The following is a 15,454-nucleotide window of genomic DNA, read 5'->3' as shown; positions in this document are numbered from 1 at the left end:
TCTCATTTCAGTTGAAGTTTTGGCTGAACAGAATACAAAACCATAGGCTTCCTGTAGCTGGTTGCTGTCTCCAGCAGTGTCCTGTACAGTGCTGCACTTTCTGACATTAAGCGAGGAACAATCTATGCTTGCTCCCTCTTGATTGCCTTTGTATTTCTAGGCAAATGTAGAAAATCCAGGGTGCTGTCTCTGTTCCCTGCTTTAAACATCCCTGTCATTCCACTGTGGTCACACATTTTGGTGTGGCTCCATACTTCATGCTGTGTGTGAGTGACTTTGCCGCTCCTCAGTCCACTGTCAGTGGGGGAAACATTCTGTTGTAACACAGTACGCTATAACCTAACTTAGTCCAGCTAGCTATCAATGACAATCAAATAAACATGGTTTTCAAAAAAAACACTTGCAAGGAAAGCATAACTTTTGCCAAGCGTAATTTTGAAAAATCAGATGTTTTCCCCAAAAGTCATGAATGCATTCATTTGACCAAAATAACAAAACCCTAAATTTTTACTTACCTATGATATAACATGTTTCTCTCCAATATTTTTTTGTGTTGCAAATGATTTTTTTTTTAAAAAGGAAGGGAATCTTCTCCAATAAAAGAAATATTTTGGCCCACACAAAACAAAATCTTTGTCCATACCAAATTTGCACTTACCAGGCACAGCAATGATCCCACAGCAAGTTTCTATCCCCATGGCGTTTCAGGGGAGTAGATTACATGTGCCTGTAGATTTTAATTTTATATCCCTCATTTCAGTCATTAACAAGTGTCTAAAACCCTTTTTCATGCTCAGGCTTCAGGATCACAGGAAGAGCTATTTCAGATCAAACCAGTGGTCCATCAAGACTGAAGAAGGGATGGCAGGAAGAAAGAATATCCAACCTGACCACATGCTCTTTGGTGAGAAGAAAAGAGATTTTAAGTGGAGTTTAAAGTGAAATTTAAGGAAGGAAGCTGTAAGCAGATACCTCAATATACATATTCCTTGGGGACAGAAACACAAATTTAAAATCTCAGCATTTTCTCTGGCTGTGTTGTATTAAGAGAACCCAGTTTCTAGCAAATGCAAAGAAAAGAAGAGTGCCTTTGGAAAACAGAAGCATGGAAACAGGCTGGAGAAAAATTCCAAGCTAGCCTGGCTGTGAAAGGACGTTGTAGTGAGGTGGGTATCGGTCTCTTCTCCCAGGTAACAAGCAAAAGGACAAAAACAAATGTTCTCAAGTTGCACTAGGGGAGGTTTAGACACGGTATTAGAAAAAAATTATTCACTGAAAGGGTTGTCAAGCATTGGAACAGACTGAGTTGGAAGTGGTTGAGTCACCATACCTGGAAATAATATTTAAAAGACACACAGATATGGTGCTTAGGGACATGGTCTAGTGGTGGATTTGGCAGTTCTAGGTTAACAGCTGGACTCAGTGGTGTTAAAGATCTTTTCCAGCCTAAATGGTTCTATGACTTTATGGCTCAGGTTCAGGGTTAGACCTGCTGCCCTCCACTCTAGCGTCTGTCACTTATATGTGTCATTTGCTCACTAACAAAAAGTGATAATGTCTTAGCAGACAAGCCTCTGAAGTGCACCATGCCTGGAAAGAAATTACTATACTGATTTCAAAACCACACTGCTAAGATATTTAACTAAAGACTTTCTTTGAGGCATTTCTTCTTTGAGACTTTCTTCTTGATGCTACATACAAGGGGCTTTCTAATATGCAAAGACTGGATGCCTCAAATCCTTGGTTAGAACTACTCAGAAGCTTTTGCTTCTGGAAGTCTGGCTTGGAGCTACTTATTATTTTACAGCAAAAGCATAAAAGGAATATAACCACACACTCAAGTAAGCAAAAAGAAGCACTGTTGCAGAACTTCTTATAGTATTACAGTAATACTAAACTGAACAGTTCAGCCTGAAGCCCTTCTTTCCAGCTTTAGTCTCTAGAATTTCCTGTCAAGCCAGGATGTGTCATGCTTCAGGGACATACCACTAGCTCTGGTTCACAGGAAGGTGAAAAATCATCTGGAACACCAAGTCAAAATGAAAAATTCTGTTCTGATCTCACATTGGTTAACAGGCTACTTTTTGCACAAAAGCAAGCCTTAAAAGCAAAATGTGTATGTTGGGCAATTAAAAATAAAATAAAATAAAATAAAATAAAATAAAATAAAATAAAATAAAATAAAATAAAATAAAATAAAATAAAATAAAATAAAATAAAATAAAATAAGATAAAATAAAATAAAATAAAACAAAACAAAACAAAATAAAATAAAATAAAGTAAAATAAAATAAAATAAAATAAAATAAAATAAATTATTTCAAGCATTTGGCACCATCAAGTTCGGGGCACTGAGCTGTACAAGTTAACTGTATCATATAAAACCAAAACTTTTAATCTGCGTTTTAATTAGACTGCTTTTTCAGCTTCCTTGAATGCCCATGTCTTCCTTTATTACAAAAATGAGTGAAAAGGAAGCCAAGTACATATTCCGTTTTATACATGTGCTTTTGGATACCATTACCATTTGGTACCTTCATTGAACAGTTGCAGTATTTCATGTTAGGGGAGCACTGAAAATTAGTATCAAAAAGCTGGAACAAACATAAATCTGCATTTTTATTATGCATGTTCTCTCCTTAGATAAATTAATTTTCCTCTTGGATCCAGACTCTCTGTCTGACTTGTAGTCTGTGTACATTGAGTTTTGTACACAGAATGAAGGCAGTGTAAGATCTGGCCCACATTTGCTTCAGTTTTTTGCACTTATAAAGCTTAATGAAGTCCACACTCTCCCTCCCATCATCTAGGTGGAGAAAGGTGCAAAAGAAGCCATCCAATTATTTCTCTATCCCATGGTACCTGCAGATGTAAGGAAAGTGCTTATTTCCTTCCACTTCTGTCACAAACCTGAGTCTGCTGTCCAGACTGGAAGGGGCATACGACTGGCCCTCAGAGTCACCAAAGCAGCCAGGCCAGCTTAGATCAGCTTCAAGTGCAACAAACGCAGGCTATTGCGGCAGCGAGTGCTGGTCAGCCAGTCCTAGCTCTGGAATGACCCCAGGTACTCTCAGTGTGTCAGGAACCGCACTGCATGGAGGGGAGCAAATCCCCCGCTTGCACCCCTAAATCCTGCAGTGCTCTCAGTGATGAGATTGGGATAAACAGGATGATTCACACCTTTCCAAGACACTAATTCTGGCACTTTGTATACTGAAGTGTTGGTTTGTTCAGTTCACATTTTCACAGCCATCACCAACCCACAAAGTGGTTCAAATGACGCCTATCTGTTCTAGGGCCCCTCAGCAAGTATACTGTATTAGATTCAAGATGCAGATTCTGCATCAGTTTTTCTTCTAAACATTTCCATTAATTTGTACTATATGTTCTGTAATCAAATCAACACTGCTGTAATACTTTGTGGTTTTCTGAATTTAAGTTGCCACTTGTCAAACTACCTAAATGAAGATACTGGCACCTTTTTTTAAAAAATCCAAAGTAGTTCCACGTATGGGAATTAGCACTTAAGGACTTTTTAGAGATAGTGTATACAGTTGATGTAGGAGAAAGGAGCGTATGGCACTAGCTTTTTGTTACTGTTAGTCTGTAGAGTACTGTAGTATCCTGAGGTCAGTAATGCATTCAAGGACTTAATGAGTAAGTCACTCTAAATGTGTCTGCTATGGTCCTACACTAGTAACTGCCACAGAAATGGGCTAATGGGAAAAATAACTATCAGCATTTAATTTATACCTGTAGTAACTATTGATCTGTCCCTGCCTGTCATGTCAGGCAATTGCTGGGTATGGAGGCTAGACACTTCAGGCACTGGAGAGAAAACTATACCAGGAAGGAAAAGCCTCTGGGTCAGGCAAGAGAGCATGGGCAGCCCCAGAGTTTGCCAGGGCAAGGGAAAAAGTTCAAGACTGTTTGGCCAGGAATGGAGAGGAAGAAATGAACCATGAGATGAGTTCCCAATGATCACAAGTTTCATCTTAGAGTCGCGCACAAAAATCTCAACAATTTCCAGTTGCTCCAGAACTGCCTGAATTCACATGTTCAGCCTGAAATCACAAACTACTTTCACACCTGTTGTCAATTCCCTGAGCTATCATGTTATTCCATGTTCCTGATACAAGGGAGAGTGAGTACTGCTTTCCTCCAAAGAAATTATGCTTGTTTATCAGTAATTATAATCTAGTGAATGTTCTTTTCAGGTTTATAATTGGGCACTTTGTGCTCTCCAAACTACTAGCATTTCTGTTACTCAAGGAAATTAAATATTTTTAAATACATTAAGGAAATACAGCAATTTATCATTTAGAGCACTGAAACATAGGCAGATGAACAAAATAATGTTTATGCATCCATATACATAGAGTAAGAATTCAGTATTTTGTGTAATGGTGTATCTTTCCACTTTTCTACTGACTATCTGTTTGGTTAAGCCTCTTCAGTTTTGCAATCTGGTAGACTTCTGGTTCAATGAACTAAGTGGAAATCTATAATACCATACACTATATAAACAATTACAAAGATTGCTGAAAATAATTCACTTCCAAGTAATCTGCTTTCACATTCCTGAAATATCTAAAATGGAAACAGCAATGGTCAAAGGTTTGTACCTAGACAGCATAAAATAAATCCTCAGTATAAATCAAGCTTTCAAAGCAGTGATTTAAAGATTCTTTCTTTACCTATTGGTCTTAATAAAAATGTCAAGGAAAACAAAAGCAAAGCTCCTGCAGAAATAGTGTTGAGAAAATATTGACAGAATATGGCTTTCCTACCACATGCAAAGAGAAACATGAATCTCAGGGCCCCCATTCTCTAAGGCACGTCTGGGCTCCTCTGAAGTTTTAGTGTCCCAGTCAGTATGACTTTCTTTGGTCAGGCCATTGGTGGACATAAAGAGGGGATTGGAAGAAGTCCCTGAAATGGAGATGGTTGGAAAGCATCCCTGCCCAGGCTTGGATAACAGGGTCCCTTTTACCCCTCCTTCCCCTGGTAAACCCATACCCAGAGCAACTGTTACCCAGGGGCTGCCACCAGAGACTTTCTGCACACCAACAATTCAGTTTCCACACATCCTGGCAGCTCTGAAGGCAGTCCTGCCCCAGGCTCAGCATGGGAAAAGCAGGGGCTGGTCTTACCTCTCTGAGTCCACAGCTGAGAGAAGAGGTAACTGGTGGGTTGGATGGAGAGGAGTACCCTGTACGTTATGTCCTGAGGAAAGGTGGCTGCTGGGATGAGACAAGGACACTGCCCCAGTTGCTGTTTCACTTTGAATTGTCTGTGTACTGGGGAACATGGCCACTGAAAGCAAAAGGAGAGAAATAACCCTCATCAGGCAGGTGATAGTATTGATAACTGACCAAATGCTAATGGGTAATACCACCCGTAAAGCTATAGTGCCAATTGTTAGAAACTAACCAGTTTTTCTCAAATGTTTTCTGTCCAAAGGGAAGAAATAAAAAAACCCACATAAAAAATAATCTTTGCTGCTCCCAAATGACACTTCTACAAAACAGGTGTGACATAGCTGTGCTCCTTGTCTTAGGAATTTTGTCTGAATAAGGCTGCAAATATTCTATAGCTTCTGTTGTAGAAGAGGTGTCAAATACTTCCTAAGATACATATTTTTAGAGCTAGTGAACACAAAGCACAGTTTCATAAACAGTAAAATATTTTCTACATTTTCCTCTCAGCTGTAAAAAACCCAGAATTCTTAAAGAGGTCAACCCAAACTCAAATATTGCTATTAATGCCCCCAGCCTACCCAATAATGCACACAAAAATTTTAAACCAGCATTAATAGTTTCATAATTTTCTGTGACGTAGCTCTTATGTACATTCCAAATAAGGAAAGGTTCTAGATGATTAAAAAAAAAGCAATACAGGACTCCCTCCAAATGTCCTCATTAGTTGACCCCAGATCCTGTAACCTCATTTTCAGAAGTTCTAGAAATCAGGCAGCCAGAAGGTAACTGATTACCAAATCCCTCTTAAAATCCTGTTTCTTAATTATTTTTAGTGACATCTGTGTCAGGTAGCTTACGTTGATGTTGAAAGGCAGCCAAATACATGCTCTTAAATATTTATGAACTCTGAGAATAAACTAGATAGGCTGTCTACCATATGAAAATGATCTCTCACCAGTTGTCATGTCTTCCAGTTTCGTTATAAAAAGTATTGTTTAGACCTAGTTTACAGAATAAAATTCTACCTAAAAAACATGTGTTGTTTTAGTGAATATGTTGGAGAAAATGATTCAAATTAATTTATAAAATCCTAGAATTCAAACCGGTTCCCCAAAGGGCATTGTCATTGGTAGAAGACCGCTCTAGACTAAAATACCTGCATGGCTGCTGCAGTCCTAGCAGAACAAACACTGCTTTAGGAGTAACCCCACCTTAGATCTGTCTTCAAGAAAATGATTTCACAGGTCACAAGTTTAAATGTTGCTATCCAAGACCAAAAGGGTAAAAAGTCATGTCCCAAGTCCTCAGCCTGTTTCTGGAAAGCCTCTATTGATTCCCACAACAGCCTTTGTGACACACTAGATATTCACCGGGCTAAGGCAGACTTAAGGAAAGGTTCAGGAGTTTAATTATACTGTAGCCTCATTAAAGAGCAGTCCTAGACATCTTTCAGCTGGTGATCACAGACAGTGCAAGATGATAGATAGGAAACCACTCTGTGAATAAACCCACCTAATAAAGATGCTGCAGAGGTAATGTCAAAGCTTAGGGAAAGTTGCATGAGCCACACTGGTGGGCAAAGCTGGAGGAATGGAGGCTGCCCTATCACACATCCAGGAGGACCAACAAAAAAAGCCTGTGGCTGCCCTTGGCACTAGCCTCTACTGTTTGCTAATTCTCATATGGACCAGAGCCTTCTAATCGCAATCCAAGTGACAACAAACATGTGACAGTAGAAGGCATCCCAAACCTTAAGAAAGATACAGAGGATGAAGATCCCACAGGGAGATGAGACATCACTTAAGCTAGCAGCATAACTCACTAAGAAAGGGTTGAGAAAGACACCCCCTAAGACAGATAAAGGTAGCTTTTGTTGTTTTTTCACTTTGCTCATGCACCCCAAAAATCACTCTCTCCACACCAATCTCTCAGAGTAGCATCAAGACAAATTCAGAAGGGAAAACAAAGGAATGACCTTTTGAAATTATTATTTTATGCTTACATGCAGTGTGAAAGAAAATACTGAAAAAAACCAACCCCAAATGCACATTGCAGCAGAATAAGCAGAAAGAATATTCAACAAATCAGTACACTGTAAAGGAAAACCCTAATTACCTAAATAAAAACAGAGACTATTTATATTATTCCTTGCAAAAAAAGGGTAACTTGCAGTTTTCCATGGAAAAAACATTAAAATGTGTAAGAAAATAAAATAACTTACTTTTCCAATACTGTGATCTAAAACAAATTTATTCAAAGCTGCGTTTGAACAGGAGTAAAAAGGCTGGACTATGTCCGTGTTTCCAGCATAAAGGTAGTAAAAGTTGGTTTTCCCTGTCATAGCTGTTCTCTGCCCCAACCATGATAAGCATTTCAGGCAAATACTTCCTAAGTTATGCTTGCACATTTCTAGCTGGTCCAGGCTGTAGTGGTAGCACAGGTTCTCACAGCACTGTCCAAGACCTGGTGACTCTGTCCCTGGGAACAGGTTATCTGCAGCCAGGCATGGGCAAACTCATCTGTCTTTTCTCTGAACTAGAGCAACCTGAATCCCACCGCAATATTTACCATCACAGCAGTATCTGCTATTATAGTACCTTTTGGCTAGGTTTCCCGGCAACTTCTCTCTACATTTTTTCTGTTTCTGATGAAGAGACAGTACACAGTGTAAAGTAAGAGCTAACTATGGCAGGGACTAGAGGGGCAGGTAGGATATTTAAGGAAGAAAAAGCATACATACTGTACAGAGGATACGTTAAATGATCACAGCATGATAGACGAGTGTAGCTGGGCTCCCACAGTGCCTGGTAATGAAGCCTCCAACAGTAGCACCACAAATGATGGTGTGGGAGACCACGTTAAGACCGACGGGCAGTGTCTGTGCCACACAGAGGTACTGTGCTGACAAAAGCACCTCGGTGGGCACACCCAGTGAAGTGAAATTACAGGGCTGGCAGCTGCTTCCCAGTGGAAATGCTACTAGTAAAACTTCTTAGTGTAGACATGGCATTGGTCCAAGCTACTACCTGAAACTTTCAAATACCAGTTGAAGGGAAACATTGTCAGCCACTGGCAGTCTACAGACTATGGCAGTCAACAAATACTGTCAGTGACAGGTCCATTTCCCTAGTAGAGATAGCCTTAAGAGACTGACAGAAAACTTTGGACACTATGTAAGAAACTGCTAGATAACTTGATTACTTCTTCTTGGAGCTGTGTGTGCGGCAAGGTTTTCTAGTGGTTTAGCTGTTAAATGTGAGTTGCTTGCTCAAACTGCTGGCAGGAAATATCCACACAAAGAATGTCTTTGCAGTGCCTGATCCCATTAAACACCTGATTTGAACGGTATAAACCTGAACAAACGTTCACAGCAACCAGCATGCTCACTGACTCCAATATACCACCACCAGGGAGGTACACACAGAAAGATGCAGAATTAAGTGTAAATATCACTTTACAAAAAGGCTCCTACAACAAGGCTTTTCTATCAATACAAGAGAAAATACACTTAAAGTAATTTTCAAAAGATTCAGATATTCTGAAAAAAAAAACCCACAAAAAACAACAGAAAAACACAAAACAAAGAACTGCTGATACTGTTCCTCTGTGTCCCTTGAAAAGCCCAAGCTACAACATGATTTACAAGATGGATAAAACATCTTAGTCCTGAATGTGAACATTGGATTGAGTTACACCCACAGAGTTACAGTCACAGAAAAGGAGGATCCATGTTTTCATTTCTGGAGGCTCACCACAAATCAATGTATCAACACATAAGTATTTTCCATGAAAATATCTCTGTAAAGGCTTCTCAATGAGAAGCTAAATTCACATGCATTCTCATAAAGCAATAGGAACAAATTAGGTGGTTGGAAGAGAAAAAGCTGATTCTGAATATGGTTCCTTTTTTAAAAAAAGACAGAAAAGTAGCATTTAAAAAAGATATGTAAAAATGCATACTTTTTTCTTTAATGGAGACAGAAACCTGTAATATCATGGAACATTTTTAAATGCAGAAGAATCATCCTCCCCTTTGCATATTACTAACAATGGTATCATTTACTTTGTTGGATTTATAACTGTCAAACCAGCACTCTTGTCAATCTATTTCTGCCCAAAAATACCTCTTCTCTTACCACTGCAGGCACGAATTTGGAGTATGGCTGAGAATTCTTTCCATATAGAATAAAACAGTGTGAAGATTTCATTTTGTAACTCAGTCAATTGAAATCACATACATTCAAGAGTAGTTTTTTTCTTAATTACTATATTTAACCTTCCATTTCTGTAAGGAATATTTATGCATATCTTGTAAACAAGCAATTTACTAGCTGAGAAGGAAAAATCTGAAATCTGTTTTGCAGTTGGGAGCATCACCTCCATGTATTCTTGCCTCTCACCTCCTCTAGGGAGCCCATACTTCCCTGCAGGATTTTGTGGCCAGGAATACGAGGACATGTGCTGTGTTGAGCCATAAATGGTAAGCCCAGCAAATGTAAAACACGCTGTCTCTGTTGCCTTGATCCTGCCCAGCTCATCTGTAAATCTGAAGACTCCAGTGTGCATGGAACTTGAGAAGTAATCATGTAAGAAATAGAGTAGAAGACAAAATCCCATGATGAAGATAATAAGCCTCCAAAGCGGGTCTGTTGCATGGACCATCTGCACTGATGGTCTCTGTATCTTTCTTCAGATGTTGTGCAGGCAGGTCAGAGATACTGGAGGCATCCAAGTACTGGAGGCACCTAAAAAGCTGAAGGGTTTACAAAGTCCACCCACTCAAGATATTCGGATAGAAGAAGAAAACAAGTCTAGGAAAGCACTTTGTACAGTAATCCAGCTTCTTTATTTGGAGATCTGTTTAATCAGCGCCTGTCTTTTGAGATCCCTTGCCTCAAATATTTAGAAATCTAAATATTTAGAACATAAAGTGGGTTCTTTGGTAAATACCTTCCACATGTGAAAAAACATCCTAAGACACCACACCATCTACTAATCATCTTTTTCCCCTACTCCACAGGTCAGAAAATAGGAGAAGAAAATTTAGAAAGTAATTGAAGAATTGCCAGCTGAGTTAGAATAAAAATATCAGAGTTAGTTTACAGGTAGTTATAGGCCTCTGATAAAAATGGTAAAATGATGCTTGCTAAAAGCCTCCCAATTGCTACCCAAGATGTTTGCACAATTCTGTGACACCAGGGGATACCACTCCATTTATCACACACACAAATTACTAAGCACAGAGAAAAAAATATAAAATGCTCGCATGACCCACTGAGACACCAGTCTAAGGACAAAACTGATTTTTCAAAGAATTCAGCCCCATGTACCACACTGCACACTCAGCTGGCTTGAGCTACAGCTACAGCTTCCAGGTCTTATGTGGAGGTGCATCTAACAGAGAGGTACTTCTAACACAGGGTCTGGGTAGGACTTCCAGATATTTCTGTGCCTAGACTCTGCCTGTGAAAATCTTCATTGAAGCACTGATGCCACCTTTGCAGCGTATCCCCAGTGCTCTGCGCATGTTCCTCCTTTCCCAAATGCAGGATGCCCATGGCAGGAGAGTTGCTGCGCCCACCCTTGCCTTTCTCCAGAAGCTGGCTCCCCTGCCTGCCCATAATGCTGCCACCAGCACCGGAGCCTCACTTCACCTCTGGACCAGTTCTTGCTATTTTGCAAGAGCACCTAGAATTTGAGCCCTGACCACCAGCTGCCCCAGCCTGCTTTTAGGCACCTGCAAACTGAGCACATGGTCTCCCCAAACTGGGCACCTGCAGTTGGACCTCTACAAAATGCCCATCTAGCACCGCTTCCTTTAAAAATCTGTGGCATAATTCTAGGCACACAAATTACAGGTGGTACAACATTGTTGCAGAAAATAAAGTCAGCACTGAGTAATTTCCCAATGCCAAAGGTAACTGTGCAAGAAGCAGGTAATGGTGATTGTGCTTACAGCCCGTCAAGCACCCGGGCACTGGGATGCGTGTGAAGAGGACAGGGTGAGAGACCACCTCAACCAGCAACTTCCGCCTTGGGAACTTTTCAGGCACTCTTTCATGGCATAAAATTATCTTCATCTTTAAAATGAAAAGGGAGGAATCCTCAATTCCCAAGTAAGGCCGCTGTGAGAAGGAGACATGGGGTGTCAATGCCAGCACAACAGCAGCGCCAGAGCAGGGAGTGGGGAGCAGGGAGCAGGAGCCAGTCCCTCCATGGGCAGGTGGGCAATGCAGCGCCTGACATTGCCCATGGGCACCAGCAGAGCCCCCCTGGCTGCCCCATTGGGCAGGGCACAGAGCTGTGACACCCTGAGCACAGAAAAGCCAGTACTTCAGTGGGATGTGCGTTCAGCTCTGAGGCCCCCAACATAAGGACATAGACTTGTTAGACTGAGTCCAGAGGAGGCTGCAAAGATGATCAGAGGGCTGGAGCACTCTCCAGACAGACTGAGAGAATGGGGTTTTCAGCCTGGAGAAAAGAAGGCTCCAGGGAGACGTTATAGCAGCCTTCTAGTACTTAAAGGGAGCCTTCAGGAAAGCTGGACAGTGACTTTTTACAAGGGCATGTAGTGACAGGACAAGGGGGAATGGCTTTAAACTGAAAGAGGGTAGATTTAGATTGGATGTTAGGAAGAAATTCTTCTCTATGAGGGTGGTGAGGCATTGGAACAGGCTGCTCAAAGAACTGTGGATGCCCTGTTCCTGGAAGGGCTCAAGGCCAGGCTGGACGGGGCTTTGAGCAACCTGGTCTAGTGGAAGGTGTCCCTGCCCATGGCAGGGGGGTTGGAACTGTATGAACTTTAAGGTCCAGTTCCTTCCAACCCAAATCATTCTATGATTCTATATACCCAATGCAGCCTATATTTTAATAAGAAAAGGTGCGCGGTTCTAATTCTTGAACATTCTTTGATCTCTCCTCTGAGCTGGACATGATAAAACTTTTTCTAGTCTTCTTGCTGGATACTCGCAATGATGGGCAGCTGGACTGATTATTAGTTGAGTAAGGTGGCCACCCTGGAAGCACCTGTAGTTTCTGAGATTAAGAAATAATTAAATCCCTGAAGCAATAAAGTGGGGTCTGGATTAGGATTTAAAATTGTTCCTGCCATGACATCTTTACATCACATCCCTGACTTTCAAGACAGATGATTTTCTTTCAGTGTATTGCAGTTTCTGAATTTGTTTTGTCATGAAGAAAGCAACTATAAATGGTGCAATTGCCTTGTTACTTACAATGTTTGTACTAATTCAGTAGTAAATGTTCTCTTCTTCACAATGTGAACCTAACCATTAAGTCAATTTTTGGACAACCATTAAGCTGTCTCAATCTGGAAATTATAAACTTAGAAGTAAAACTGGTGAATAAAAGGACAAGTCTGAAGGGAAATAAACTATCCTCCTTAAAATAGATAACATAGTAATATTAACACTTTTCAGCCTCCTGCAGTGTGTATGTATATGGTCCTACCCGGTAATACATCAGATTTAGCAGGAATTCTGAATATGTCTACCATAGTTAAATTCAGCCAAAACGGTGACAACACAGACTCTCTTGATTGTTGGTTACCCTACGTGACCTCCTCTTTTGCATCCATTCCCTATGTATCAAACACAACTCTTTTTCACTGCAATGGCCATCTATACCTCAGTTCTTCCTTGGCATTTTTTTTTTCTCCCGGTAACGACTGTAACTACTTACCAAGGCTGTTAATATTAACAGACTGCTTTTTTCTTCAAACATCTCTCACACTGCCTGTGGTGCCTGATGGTTAGGGAGCTCACTCACTGGGTTGATTGCTTTAATAAACTTCTTTCATTTTTCCTGTATGAGTCCTCTGTCCTCTACCTGCCTGTTGTATCTACCTACTGCCCTAACGTTATCTTAGATATAAACTACTTTGGGAATAAATTCTTTGTTACTATGTGTGTAAGAGCACCTAGCTCAGTACTATTTCACTGGGGAAAAAACCCCACACAAGGAAAAGTGTTACTTAAGTAAAGCACATCTTAAGTCATAGGCATAAAAGTAGTTAGGTCAAAGTTTCACAGTACTGGAGCATAATTATTTAAAATACACTTAGAATTGCCAAACCTTCTGTAACTTTCCTGATGTAATTTTATTTTCCAACTTGCAAAGAAAACAAAGCACTTTACAAGCTTTAGTAATATCGTTCACTTGTTCTGGAGCAGAGTAAAGTGTGACAGTAACTATTTATAAAAGTATGGCACATTCCAGTTTATTCTTAAATATGGAATGGTCAAATTTTAACGAAACAGCACAGTAAAAATATTTTTTTAATTGCATTATTTATGATTTTTTCAACTTTAGGGATTTTTTCATCCTATCTAGGGACTTGAAAAGGGAAAGTGAAGTCTTTTTTTCTTTCTCAGGTTTGTGCATTACAGTGGGTAATGCCAATAAAGTCTTTTAAATTTCCAACTCCCTGTCAAAGTATAACACAAAATAAGCAACTGTAACCAACCCAACATTGCTAGAGGTTCTCTGGCCAAAATCAGATCTTTTTCTGACCTGATCACAAAACCTGAAATTTCCTTTAGCTTTCAAAAAACAGGTGCTACACTCAGATGAAAGCATTTAAAAGTTAACAGCATACAATACCAAGTATTTTATAAATTAGGATACAGTCAATCACAGCTTTAAATGTCCTGATTTTTGTCACATAAACCTACATCACCACCAATTTGTGTGTAGCTCACAACAGCCTTGACAAAGATGTATCATAGAATTCATAGGTTTACAAGCCTCACAGTAAAACAGAACCACTTAACTGAAGTGGCCACTACATGTAAGGTCATTTTCAGCACTACATATAACATTCAGCCAATTCTTTTGCTTCCTACATCTCGTCCTCAATTAAAAGTTGAACTGCTAGAAGACTTAATGCATTCTGCCTGAAATTTAAATACAGACATCTTTACAACTACTAAAATACTGCGTTCAAAAATGTTAACATACTGCCCATCGTTGTCTTGAGCTTTGAGATGTATTATCGCTCTTAATTTGTCAGATGTTTCAAATTTAGCTGAAATGTAAACAGCAATTTTACATTTGCCAGGTATGACAGTTAGGTATTTTAATATGAAAATCTCAAGATACTTAACTTAACAATAAAACAGAATTATCACATTTATAGCATCAACGGCATATGTATAGCTTATTGGTGTATTTACAGTCATAATATGAGAGCTCATAATGCAGCATTTAAGTTCATTACTGTAGATCCATTGAAAAACTGATAGGTGATCTATGAATAAGGAAGAGGAAAAATACTCTGATTTTCAATGAAGCTTAATGTATTCAAGAAGTCTGCAAGGAATGGTACAAGTGAATTTCTAGCAGAAGTCAAATGCCTATAGAGCAAAAACACTGCTCTTTTCATGGATAAAATACGGTTTGTCCTGCCTCCCTTCAAAAAGTGTAAGAGTCTGTTAAAAATCTATCTTTTTATATTACTTTGCAGGTTCTGTCCTCCTCATGAGATAGATAGAGATTTCAGAGTACATCCTACTCTGCAAAGTACAACATACACTACAAAATTATCCTAATCTTAAGTGAGCAATAAAATAGCAGCCTGTTTATCTGTCTTTTCTATACCTGGGTAAATACCATGAGCAGACCCTGGGCTGTGTCCCGGGGTATTATCTGCAGCATCATGCAGTAATGGGGCTGGCTGTAGGGGCTGGATTGCAAGGCAGTCATTCAGGATGTCCTGGCCAAGTTCTGAGCTTGATTGCAACTGAAACACAAGAGATAAAAAAGGAGAAATTATTATAACATGGACAAAAAATGGAAATAAATCACAAAACCCCTCAGGACACTGAAAATTTATCATGCAGAAATGTTGAGAGGTTAGAGAAAGAAAAGGAGCAGAAGCAGAATTCTTCTCTTTTAAATCCTGGCTAAACCTTCCATTATAGCAGGCATTTTTTGAATCTGAAGAAGGAAACTCTTCCAGATGCTTAACAAGACTATACTCAGGACAAGGGCTACTTGTACCGACAGGACCTTGGACAGATGGACTTAAGTGTGTTCTCTTGTCATACACTGTACAAGAGAGAAGTGTCCTGATTAATGGATAATAGAGATTTATCAATTGTCTGATGTGTCGTATCAGCAGAAGGATACTACAAAAAATACAAGTATTTTCCTTCTAGTTTAGTGCCCTGAACCGGCTCACTGAAGGATGAGAAAAGCAAAGGTGCTGTGGCACTGGAAACAAGCAACTGGCA

The 15,454-nt window shown here is 39.8% G+C and overlaps 1 protein-coding gene across 1 annotated transcript in view; it reads right to left on the bottom strand.

Moving 5' to 3' along the window:
* GLIS3 (GLIS family zinc finger 3) overlaps positions 1-15,454 on the bottom strand; it is a 139,112-nt gene that overhangs the window by 21,641 nt on the left and 102,017 nt on the right. The window contains exons 6-7 of the mRNA XM_055791691.1: positions 14,820-14,961; positions 5,154-5,316 (exon numbers count right to left, since the gene is read on the bottom strand). Of these exons, the coding sequence (XP_055647666.1) occupies positions 5,154-5,316; positions 14,820-14,961 (305 nt within the window). The remainder of the gene's footprint in view (positions 1-5,153; positions 5,317-14,819; positions 14,962-15,454) is intronic.

The sequence above is a fragment of the Falco peregrinus genome, chromosome Z (genome assembly GCF_023634155.1).
Source record: "Falco peregrinus isolate bFalPer1 chromosome Z, bFalPer1.pri, whole genome shotgun sequence".
NCBI lineage: Eukaryota > Metazoa > Chordata > Aves > Falconiformes > Falconidae > Falco > Falco peregrinus.
This window is presented reverse-complemented; position numbering and strand designations above follow the sequence as displayed.